General features: G+C 43.0%; 1 protein-coding gene across 4 annotated transcripts in view; it reads right to left on the reverse strand.

Annotated features, from left to right (window-relative positions):
- ZNF536 (zinc finger protein 536) overlaps positions 1-12,488 on the reverse strand; it is a 449,202-nt gene that overhangs the window by 237,296 nt on the left and 199,418 nt on the right. For all 4 annotated transcript variants that reach the window (XM_083451812.1, XM_083451813.1, XM_083451814.1 and 1 more), the window contains one exon: positions 4,191-6,362. In XM_083451812.1, the coding sequence (XP_083307938.1) occupies positions 4,191-6,360 (2,170 nt within the window). In that variant the 5' untranslated portion in view covers positions 6,361-6,362. The remainder of the gene's footprint in view (positions 1-4,190; positions 6,363-12,488) is intronic.

Consider the following 12,488-nt stretch of genomic DNA (forward strand, 5'->3'; position numbering starts at 1 on the left):
AGTACATAAGTCTGCAAGTTTGGAACAAATGTCGTTGAACCTATGGTGCTTCAATCATTATAAACAGTAAAAAATTAATTTAAAAACCAAAGATGAATTGACTAAGGCACAGAAATGCAGGTTCCACTTGGAAAGTGAGAGCAACACAACAGCGATAACTTTACAGTATTTCCTGAGATAAAGGAAGATTAAAGACAAACAGATTGTTTTTGCTTCTGGTTAGTGTTGGCAAGGGACACGGGTGGCGCTGTGGGTAAAAGCCTCAGCACCTAGGGCTTGCCGATCGAAAGGTCGGTGGTTCGAATCCCCGCGGCGGGGTGCGCTCCCGTTGTTCGGTCCCAGCGCCTGCCAACCTAGCAGTTCGAAAGCACTCCTGGGTGCAAGTAGATAAATAGGGACCGCTTACTAGCGGGAAGGTAAACGGCGTTTCCGTGTGCGGCTCTGGCTCGCCAGAGCAGCGATGTCACGCTGGCCACGTGACCTGGAAGTGTCTCCGGACAGCGCTGGCCCCCGGCCTCTTGAGTGAGATGGGCGCACAACCCTAGAGTCTGTCAAGACTGGCCCGTACGGGCAGGGGTACCTTTACCTTTACCTTAGTGTTGGCAAACTTTTGGCTCACTGGAGAGAACTGGAGAGGGATGCAGGGTCATAAAACCACAAATTTTGAACACGGGAAGGCAAAGAGTGGGCACACAGGTGCCAACTCCCTAGGGCCCTGGGTGCCTGAGCACCCACAAAATTCCCCATGAAGGGACTGGGCACCCACAAATTTTGGTGCCAGGGCTATGCACATATCATCACGCCCACAACCCCGGGCCAAGCTGGTACTCCTGGTGGGGCATAAGAAGGACCCTGCTGGATCAGGCGAATGGCACATCCAGTCCAGCATCCTGTTCTCACAGTGGCCAACCAGGTGTCTATTATGGAAAACCTACAAGTAGGGCACCTAAGATTTCCAGCAACTGGTATCCATGAGCTAACTGGGCAAAGAAAGAGAGCATCAGTCATCTGTCTTGACTCTCCCACTTTCATACAGATGATGCTTGGGCAGCTGGAGGCATTGCTTATATGGGAACAAGCCGGGAGATCATTAAATGAGATTGGCTGCAGGGCTGGTCTAGACACCTGCTGCTGTTTGTGTGTTTGTTTCCCTACCCTTCACCCTAAGCTCCCACAATAAAAAAACTATTTAAAACAACTTCCAACCATAAAAATAAGGTTGGTCCTAAAACATACACCTCAAGTTTCAAAAGCCAAGGTACAGACATGTGCTCAGCATTCTCCAAAAACTGTATAATGAAGGTGCAAAACACACCTTTGTAGGGAGGGAGTACCACCGCATAGGGGCTGCCACAGGGAAGGGCCATCTCCATCTCCCCCCAAGCACTGGCGGAGGAACTGGGGTGCAGAGGGAGCAGACCGCCCCCGGCACCACTATTCTGGTAGGGTGCCATCACGGTGGCCCCCCCGGACACATGGCATGTACCCCCCGTGTGCTGGTCACCACACTCCCAGAACACATGCCATGCCCCCAGAATGCATGCCACGCCCCTGCAGGAGGCACACCACACCCTCGTGGGCAGCATACCATGCCCCCAGGGGTGCCAGCCACGCTCCTGCCTACTCTCCACCCCTGCTAGTGGAGCATGCAGCTTCGCCACTGCCCCCAAGCCTCTGAGGGTGGAATAACTACCAAGAGTGCCCCCTCTGCTGATTTCAGCACCCAAGAGGGTCCTGTACGGGCGGAAGAGGTCTTTCAGATATTTGGGGCCTAAGTCATTTGATCCTGCTTCTAGGACCAAATATTCCATTAGTACTTTTGTTTGGCAGAACAGGCAAAATCTGAAAGAGCTTGCTTGGTTTCATCATTCATAGTTTTAATGGCAGTTTTGAGATCTACATGCCAGGGCTGATGTGCAAACAGGCAGATTTCAAAAGTCCAGAAGACAAAAAACAAAATGGACCTCATGAAGAGGATTTCTCGCATTCTTGCACAGGTTGTCAAAAGCTTCCTATCTATGGCTTTCACAAGAAAGGTGGCAGCAGATTCGAAAATGGCTAAGGCGACTTGTTTTTCAGGTGATTATTCTAAAGCAAATGCTGCAAACATGCTGGCCAACCTTTGAGGAAATTGTTCGCAGTGAAGTGGCAGCAGCAAAAAGCACAAACTATGTTTTTATGTTTAGAATGTTGACAAGTTCAGCTTATGTAGAGAAGAAAATCTTTATGTTGTCCTATTGAATTTTCAATCCTCCTAAAACAATCCAAACAACTGAAACCAGCTCTCTCCTGCTTTCTTCGTTTCCTACTACGCACACAGGATTTTCAAATGTGTTTCACCACTAATAAATTGTAAATGAGGCTACAGTTCTAAGAGTAGTCAGTGTGTTTCATGGGTATTTAAACAACAGCATTAAGCACTATAGGAATCTGTGGAATGCAGAGGACAGATTTATGTGTCTTAAAGTGTTTCTTTACTGGTTTGTTATAAGCCAACCCCAAACCAGCACTTTCTTTCATATTAATCTGGCCTTAGAAACGGAGGATACTGGAGCATGACAAGAACAACAGAAATAAACTGGCATCTACTTAATAACTGTAACAGTGGATTGCCTTCAATACTAAAATATTTATCGAAACTAAGGGAGGGGGTGAGGCTGAAGAGAATTGCCTTCAACAGCCTGCTACCAGATCTTTAACAGTGGGCAATGTAATGCCTTAAGGTCTCTCAAACTGTCTTTCATTTTCTAGACTTAATGGCTGATTGCAGAAATCAATGTTGCCATTAGTAACAGAGTATTTGTTATGGCATGATTTCCTCTGTTGTTAGGCCTGCAGAATGATTACAATATTAGTGAGGTGCTTTTGTTATAAAGGGGCTGAAGATATAACTTTCAATTTACTATCCATTAGTTCAAGAGTCGAGAAATGAGAGATGAAGCCAGAAATCTTACCTTTCTCTTTTGCTTTGGAAAAAAAAAAAAGAGTGCCAAGGAAGCTCAATATTGAAGATAGCTTCAATGAAATATTATTTTGCTTTCCTGTATGGTACACAGCAGGTTGACATTAAACACAACAGAATATTTTTTTTAAGAAATCATTTCATCCTTACTCCTGTGTGTGTGTGTGTTTTCAGCTCAGGAGTGTGCAGCCTGTGGACAGCCACAGGGCAGCAATAGGGGCACATATAGCTTTTCATTCAACTCTACGTATGTCCCCAAACCGTGTGTATTCCTGGCCTCTGGCCTTAAACGTACACCACAATTAGTCACATAAATGAACCATGTCCTGCCACTGAATATGGCCTTGTCAAAAGGCAGCAAGGGCAGGGTTTCAGGAAAGGCTTAATGGAGAAGTGAATGGGAGTCAGCATGTAGCTATCTACAGGCTGAATGTCTCTACATTAAATAGATAGTATTGCATATATCCAAATTAGCATATTAATATACAAGCAAAGAAACAAACATTGCGGCTTGGAAGCTGCACACATTGTATATAGCTAGGGCAATGCTACTGAACTTAACAGTGTGTGTATGATCAAGGCAGAAGAAGGTGCCTTGCAGGATCAGGTCAAAGGGAGCCTATTAAGTCCTGCATCTTGTTTACACAGTAGCCAATAGGATGCCCACTGGCAGGATAATGGGCGACAGCACTTTCCCTACTCATCCGCAGCAACTGATATAACCGCCTCCAAATCTTGAGGCAGGGCACAGCCATAATGACTAGTAGCCTCATCCTCAATGAGATAACATTTTCCAGAGCACGCAGCTTACAAACCCATTTGATCCCTTCTCAGACATATGTTGCTAAGAGTTTATATTATCCTTTCACTTGAAAGTGGGAGCCTGTAAGGATGAGAACTTAGCAGTAATAGTGAAAAATGGAATAAAAAAAGGAAAGGATCTCTCCCATGGCTCTCCTCTGTTTTATGAAAGCAACCACCATTTTTCACCACTACCACATGTGGAACAGCTAAGTACAGCATACATGGAAGGTTGGGAAGTAGAATAATACAAGGATAATGCTTTGAATAAGTTGCAGGCTTTGAACATGATATCTTTTTAGCAATCTGATGGGAGGCATTGCTATCTTATTAGAATCTGCAGGCAAGGGAAAGCTTGGAAGAATATATAAATTAGTCCAGATTTGGGGCAGGGGGGGTGGAGAGAGAAAGATTAAATTTGGCATACCTGAAGAAGAAGGTGAAGAAGGATGTGGGCTGTCTTCCTGGGCACTTCCTGTCTGAGAGAGGCCACCACCCATTCCACTTTCCTCAGTAATGTTGGAGGACCCAGGCGTTGTCGACCGGCTGACGGACTGAGACTCCTGGTCACTGCCTGACCCACGACGCTCTTCGATGCTCCCCTGAAGGATCTCTTCCTCCACCTTCCTGTCTCTCTTGTGGACTCTGGAATGAACAACAACTTGGTGGTATGTTCTGAAAACCCTGCCGCAGTCGGGGCACTCGGTTGGCTTCTCTTTCACGTTGCTGTGGCTCTGCATGTTGAAATCGAGCCCTTGGTTCATGCCGTGAGACAGAAAATCTCTACTGCCTTCCAAAGGGTCTAGTTTGTTTGACAAGTCTCTCTGATTGCCCATTTTAGTGCTGTGAACCAAATCAGCAGGCATTTTCTGCTTGGAGCCATCTGCTCCTACTAACACATACTCCCGCTTCTCCTTATCAAACATAACGCCGGCGTTTGTCAAAGTGTCTTCGTGGCTTCGCTGGATCTGGTGCTCTTTAGACAGAAAGCCATGCTCCATGGCCATGCCTCTTGCCATCAGCTGCCAAGCCTGATAGCTGTTTACAGGATCCATCTCGGCTGCCTTGGCTGCAGCCTGGAGCCTTTCTATACAGCTGGATTTGAGAGGAGGCACGAGGTTAAGACAGCCCAACAAAGAATGCTTGTCCCCATCAGTGAGGCTATGGCCAATGCCAGCAATAGGGGACAGAAGCTTGCCCAGCATTTCCCTCTCTTTCATGGGCAAGTCCCCCTTGTTGTAAGTCTGATTCTGCTCACTTAGACCCGCTTTGTCAGGAGGAAGGAAGCCGCTTTGCAAACAGGATAAGTACCTTGAGTACAAGTTGGCGTGAGCTTCCTGTGACATGCTGCTGATGGACACAGGGACTTCTGAGTCATTGGGAGATTTGTTTTTCACAGACAGCTTGTTCAGGTGGACCTTCATGTGGTTCTTCAGGAACCAGGGCTCTTTAAAGCGCCTCCCACAGATTTGGCAGCAGTGCTCAAACGAATCCTTGTGCTTCCTCATATGGCCCTTAAGGAACCAGGCTTGGCTGAAGACTTGGCCACACACCTCGCACCGGAACTCATTCGCAGCCTGCTCTCCACTCCCATTCGAGCCCTGCCCCTGAGCCGATTCAGCAGTTATGTGTGCTTTCTCCACGTGGCTGATCAGCTCCTCTTCCTGCGATGCGGCAAAGTCACACAAAGTGCACTTGTAAGGCTTGTGAAGGATCCTGATGTGCCTGTCAAGCTCCTCCCGCTTCTTAAACTTTCCTTTGCAAAAAGTGCACCTGAAACCAGCGGCGGTTGCCACCACTTCTTCCTGTACGCTGGCTGGCTTTGGAGAGGGAACAGGGTTGGAAATGTCAGGGGTGTTGTGATTAGTGGGCACAGACAGGTTGCAATTAGCCAGAGGCATAGGCTGAGAATGCGGATGCGCTTTGACGTCAGGCCTTGGTTGCAGGTGGCTGCTCTTCATCTGCTTGTCCCGCAGTATCGCCCTCTCTTCCAGCTCATGCAAGAGCCGGTTTTCTTCTCGAACCCTCCCGCGGCCTTTGCCAAGGTTTCCGAGCTTGTGAGTGCGCAGGTGGATCTTCAAGTTTCCCTTCTGAGCCGCTCTGTGGTCGCAATAGGGGCACTTGAATGGCTTCTCCCCTGTGTGGGTGCGCATGTGGAGTGACAGGATGCTGTTGAAACGGAAACGCTTCCCACATAGGGGACACGGATATTTTCTGTTCTTCCTGGCGTCGTCCTCTATATCACTCATCTGGGACATGATGCCTAAGTTTTGTCCGTTCAAGAACTGCTGCAAATCGACCCGCCCGTTCAGACTGGTATCAACCTCTCTGCTAAGCTGGTTGGCTAACAGGGCCATCTGACTGCTGATGGGCTGGTTTGCTAAGGACACGTGGCTTTTGTCTTCTAGGAGCGTTGCTGTCTTTTCATCGGGGTTCTGCCTATTCTGAAGCTCTGGGAATGCATGGCTCAGCTGGGATGTGATCTGGTGGAGCTTCTGGCTCATTGAATACTGGCCATTGAGGATGGAGCTGTTGAGGTGGGCATCAGCTTCGGACACAGCTGAAGAAACGCCAAGGCACAAACTAGCTTCCTCCATCCCTGAAACGACAAAGAAGGATTTTAGATTTAGACCTATGAAAAACTGATTGCATTCAAAGTGCACCCAAACATATCAAAGAACTTCAATCAATGCCTCTATACATACATACATACCATATATATATATATATGTGCAAGTGTATAGTGTACTATTGTGATTATGTTCCGGCTTAATTATACAGTGCCTTATCATCCTGCATACATTTTGATTGCATGTATTAATTAGGATATTAAAATGAACACATCATCAGTTTGAATATCTAACTCTTAAATAAGTCAGGCTCAGCTTTCAACTTCGTTCAGCCCCTTCCCTGTGAAATGGCACCTGTTTACATTTTCCAGTCTATATAAGAGAGAAATGCTATGCATCTTGCTTGCTTCCCCTTTAAAAAAACAAAAATAGAAATCCATTTATAAAACTTTCAGTCCCATTAAGCATATTCAATAAATTCCACATTCTACAATGAGAAAGATGTTTTTATGATTTGACCAAGGGTGGGGAGGGGGGGAGATGGCATGATATTTACTGGTACACAATAAAACAAGATAATGTTTGGGGGGGGGAATAAAGTAAAGGACAAGCTTTCGAACAATAAAAAGGATTTTGCTTTAGTCAACAAAAAGTGCAGTAATATCTCATTAAGCTGATTAGTATGCGGCTTAGAAACAGTACTAGGTGCTGTAACACATGATTATAATCATAAAAATCCTTCAGTGTTTGCAAGTAAGCATTAACGAGGTATATTAAATTTTAAGGAGACTGCGACTAGCAGCTTTGCAAACCTCTGAGATTAAGATTTAACCCTTATGTTACAAAGCAATTGTTCCTCCATCATCTGAAAATGGTACCCATCTAAAGAGGCATAAATTACCTCCTTAATTTGTCACGCAGATCATTCAGATATTCATGGTTAGAAAAAAGTTGCTTGATTTTAGCTAACCGTCTTCATTTCGCAACTGGGGGAAAGAGGCGATCTAAGGGACTCTGATTAGCTTTAAAAGAGCTCTCTTCTAGAACTCGATAAAACCCAATTAAAAGCCAGGGAAGGTGTCACAGGAAGCTTCAACAAGTTTAAGTATTTTTAATAACTTTCTCAATATACAGTAATGAGTACAAATGGTACCTACAAACTGTGTGCTGCAGAAAATTAGAACTCAAAGCTGTTTGTTAAACAGGAGCGCTCCGTGCTGGTCAGCATAATTGTCCCTAATAATAATCTTCTCTCCTTGCCATTTTCTCTCCTCCATTCAAGGAATGGGGGTGGGAGGGGATGCATCAATAAAAACTCAATTTTAAAACTGTACGAACTGTTACTTCTGCGAAGCACTTAGAAATGGAACTTCTACAATCCAATGAAAACACACATTAAGATCTGCGCTCTCAATTCTTTCAGTCTTTCTGCACTATGAAAATGACAAAATTCCTTCATCATGAGAATAGGCCACTTAATCCTTCACATATTTCCAAATTTAAAACATTTTGTCTGTCTTCATTGGTCCAGAGCAGGGGTTATAAAACTTTGTCAAAACAACCAGTAGTCTCTTAAGGGAAGGAACCTCTTTCTCTGCAGTGGCTCGTGCAACTTTTTGTCATTCAATAGCCTTTAAACCTTATTTGACACGCCTGGGATCCCTTTGCGCTTTTTCTCATTGAAATACCAAATCTTGGGCCGGGAACCCAGAAGTTCCTAGCAGCCCGAGCCAGCATGGCCAAAGAGCAAGGATGATGAGAGCTGGAGTTCAATAGTATCTGGAGGGGCCAGAGGTTTCCAACACCTGCTAAGTATCTCTGTGCCCCACAAACCTCTTAAGCAATGTTTCCCATACAGCATTTCAAATTGCATGCTTATATTGCTGTACAGATGAGACAGAAAGCAGGGGTGTCTTCCTCCAACGCCTGATTTCTTTCATCATACCAACCTCGAATTCACTGAAGCTGTTGACTTGGCAGGTGCAAAGGCTGCCAGAACTATATAACACACCTCAGCTTTCTGTTTTCTAACCCGATGGAAACTGGTTTGAGGAAAAGCACGTTGGACAAGAGTATTTCTCAAGAAGCTACAGGATACCTCTGGGTGCAGCTTAACATCACAGGTCCTTGGCTTCAAACATCACCTGTAGGAACACGATGGAGCCAGAGCAGGTGGAAATGTGTAAGCAGCGAAAAATGATTTATTCCCTTGCAATGGGAAGGTTGTTGCATAACAGGGCTTTTGGTCTGAGACTAGAACAACACTTAAAAAAACACACATTCTTGTAAGAAAGAATATTTGGATATCATTACTTTGCTAACTGGACTGTGAAACTTTTTACAAGGCTGATTTGAGGTACAGGAACACTGGACTAATGCTCTGTTTTCCTTCTTTTCTAATGCCATTTACCTCTTCTGGTGGTGGACAGGGAAAGATGAATACTTTCATCTAATCATTGTCATGTAGAAGAAATCTCTAATGGTGAAAAACTATGCCAGGATCAGGACAACAAATCTGGAGGACACAAGGCAGTTTTTAACTTCTGTTTCTTAAACAACAGCTCTGGATGGTGCCCAGAAAGCTATTTCTGGGACTTGGGGTGGTGGAGCTTTAAAAGCACTTTGTAATACAGCATGGACTGGGGTCTATGATTCAAATAAAACAAGAGCAAAAATCCCACTGGCTGTGCCTACACCCTTGGACTTTCTGTTTTTTTAAAAAACCCTCTTTGGATCCCAGCCTTAATATTCCAGAAGAATGAATGAATCATAATGCTTGCTGTGCTATATTGTGCATGTCCCAGCCTTGTTTGAAATACAATCATTTTTGCACCAAGGAATTTACTTGAAACCACCTACACCTCCTAATAACAATAGCAATCTTACACTGGTCAGTTGCCCATTATTTTTAAAGTGAAGGGCATGCAAATTTAGGAGGGATGGGGGAGAAATAGGATTCAGTTCACATTTAATGGTGAACCTACCTTGTTTACACTCTCCCCCACAAAAAAAGAGAACTAAAATGAGGTCATCCTTCAAGATTCACACTTCTCCAAATTTTCAAATGCAGTTCTCCAGCCAAATAATGTGTACAAGGATACATATACCCATGCATGTACTAGTAAAAATAACAGTAAATATTGCATTTTTAAAATTTGTTTATCAAATTCAATATTATGATTAGAAGAAATGCACCCTAAAATGCTGGTGAATTTTCATGAGTATTTAATAATAATAATAATAATAATAATAATAATAATAATAATAATAATAAATCACAAACTGATGTGGAAATTTGAAGAATTGAACTTAAGATTGGGAAAAGGAGCAAGAGGGAGAATCCAAAAAAAAATTTTCCCATCCCACCAAGGTCCATTTAATTGTTTTCACAGGTGAAAATAGAGATCAACTTGAAACCCTGCAGTTCTTATGTAAAAGATGCTCTGACACCCATATTCAACTATTTTTCATTGCTGAAGGTTCTTATCCACCTGTTTTAAGCTGGTTTCATTTATTACGCAATAGCCTATTTTCCGCCAATTTAGAAGCCAAGAGAGTATTTGTTCTTTTCATTAGAGGCATGCTAGAAAAATCTAATTGCCCTGCAATAGGTTATCAACAGTTCAAAATATATCCCGGCAACTACATGGTATGAAATTGCAGGCTGTGTACTCCATGATGTCTCAGTGTTCATCTGTATGCATATGCATTAGGGACAAGAGAGTTTTACTTATCATTCTGATATTATATTCCTAAGTATATGTCCAACTTTACCAATCACCCTAAGAATGCTCAGCATCTCCAAAAGGCAGAACATGGCAGGGGGTGTGGAATAGGAATTCACCGGGACCAATTACCAGAAATTAGAAAGATACCAGAAAATACCAGAAACTACTAGCTTTCCTTAGTAAACAGAGACAGTTGTAACATATATAATACACAATCAACAAACTGTAGCTCATCGGGAAACCTCATGCGGTCTGAAAAACAGGGCAGTGCCCTGTCATCATCTGTAAATGACACCCTTGCCCTTATATGCATGGAAATTTGCAACTGCTTTTACTCAGTGTTTCCCTTCTCATAGAAGATCAAGGCCACTTGAATTTCTGAATACTCTGAGTAACTGCAGAATCACACCTTTTACCCTTTACATTTTACATTCAGCCAGTAGGAATGTTCTTGGGAGCAGAGATTATTTATCACCCATAGATGTTCAAGACCACTTTAGTCCTGAGTAACACTTGAATTGCGTATTATGGAGAAAGCCTTGTAGAATGGATGGTGAAATTTTGTTAAATAGGAGTCTTATTGTTGTAGCCGAGATGCAGCTTAACTAAGGTTGTTATGATGTGATAATATACTCCTGTTAAGAAATACAGAGCGCCAGACTCCTGAACCTTTTCAGGGTCATTAAGCAGCTGTAAACATTATTACAAAAATAAACCAGAGATTTCATGCTTACATTTTAGCCCAGAGCTGGGTGTGCTGAGCAAGTGCATTTTTTTTTATCTCTTACAATCAACGCTGGTGACATTTGGGCATCCAAACAAATTACATCACAAATATTACTGCACTGGTCAGGATACGGAATGGTTTATTTGCCAGATGATTAATAAATAAACAGTAGGGCGGTATGGTTGACCTATTCTTCGTTGACAGATATGTAGGCAATGCTAAAAGACATGGCTGAAATAGTTAAATCTTGGCAGAAGCAGGAAGGAGGGTCTATTCATCTTAACAGGATTATTAGACTCAATCAGCCGAAGCATGACTGACATTGCACTGGATTTTGATCTGTTCTTTTGTTTTTCTTTCAATCCAGTCTACCTCTCTGCGCAATAATTTGGTCAAGCATTGCTGGTTAATTTTTATTCACGTATCACTAAAATTAAGAATTAAATATTGCATGGGCAGTGATGTATTATATTGTAAATATATTAAATCCAGTTTTGGTAATATGAAAGGTTGAATAATGGGTACAACTTGTTGGGAGTAATGTAAAACTTCCAAGAGCTAGCTCCATCTGATCAACAGCATCATTAAATGAAAACATTTGACAAAAATGACAATTAAATTGTTTCCCCTTGATTTTTTTTGTTTAAGCAAAATTATTCATTAATTTCTATAGGAGTTCTTGTGTAAGACTTAATCATATTTTCCGGCATCACCTACGATGTTATATTCAAGTGTGGTTAGTCTAGGGTGTCAATTCATAACAAGCCAAAATTATTTATTGTTAAAAATAGTTTTAACCAAAATTAAAACAGATGCAACGAGCTGACAAACCATGCAGTCAGTTTATTGCCAGTTTGCATATAACTCAACAACATCTCATTTACTTTTCCCTTTTCCACTGTATGCTTAGCTGAAAATAAGCAATGGATAATTGACATGGATGTTCAAAATTCTTCTAACTTTCAGAAATACCTATGTGTTTTTCTTTCTTTTTTAGATACCTTACCTGTTGGAATTAAAAACCAAACTATTTACAGACAGCCATTCTTGCTTAAAGCATTCAAATCACAATGTAATCATAATATGACCACTAGAAGCCAAATGACAAACTTTGTAGAACAGTCAATGAATTGAAAAAGCAAAAGCTGGAGCCAGGTGCTGGGGGCGGGGCAGCTTAGTGTTGCTCCCATGCCTTCTGAGGGTAGAGTGTCACTGCTGCTTCCTGGAAAGGGGTGGGACAGGGCATGAGGAGCAAGACACTGTATGGACCTGGCGTCAGGAGCATTGGACTGGCTCTGCTGCCCCATCCTCAGTGTGTCCCTGCTCCTTGCCTCTCTCCCTCGGAAACCAGCAGCAACGCTCAGTGTTCAGAAGGCAGGTGAGCAATGCCACCCTTTTCTGTGCTACCCCAGCAAGCACTACTGGAGCTACTGCATAATTTTGTTCAAACCATTAGATTTTACTTGCAAGTAAAACAGAATAATATAGAGTACTATATGGTTTTTTTGGTTTTTTTACCAAGGAGTGAAAATTGCTTTAATGGCAAACATTTGATCCAATGGAATTATCTACTTCTGGGACAAGTACATACTGTGCATGGGAAAGAACTTCTGACACCAACAGCTGCAGCAACAGTGCTTGGTGGGTTATGCCCAGTGCAGGCATATCAGAGAACACAATGCTTAAGGCAAGCAAATAAT

This window comes from Podarcis tiliguerta, assembly GCF_965153285.1.
Source record: "Podarcis tiliguerta genome assembly, chromosome: 8".
NCBI classification, from domain to species: Eukaryota; Metazoa; Chordata; class Lepidosauria; order Squamata; family Lacertidae; genus Podarcis; species Podarcis tiliguerta.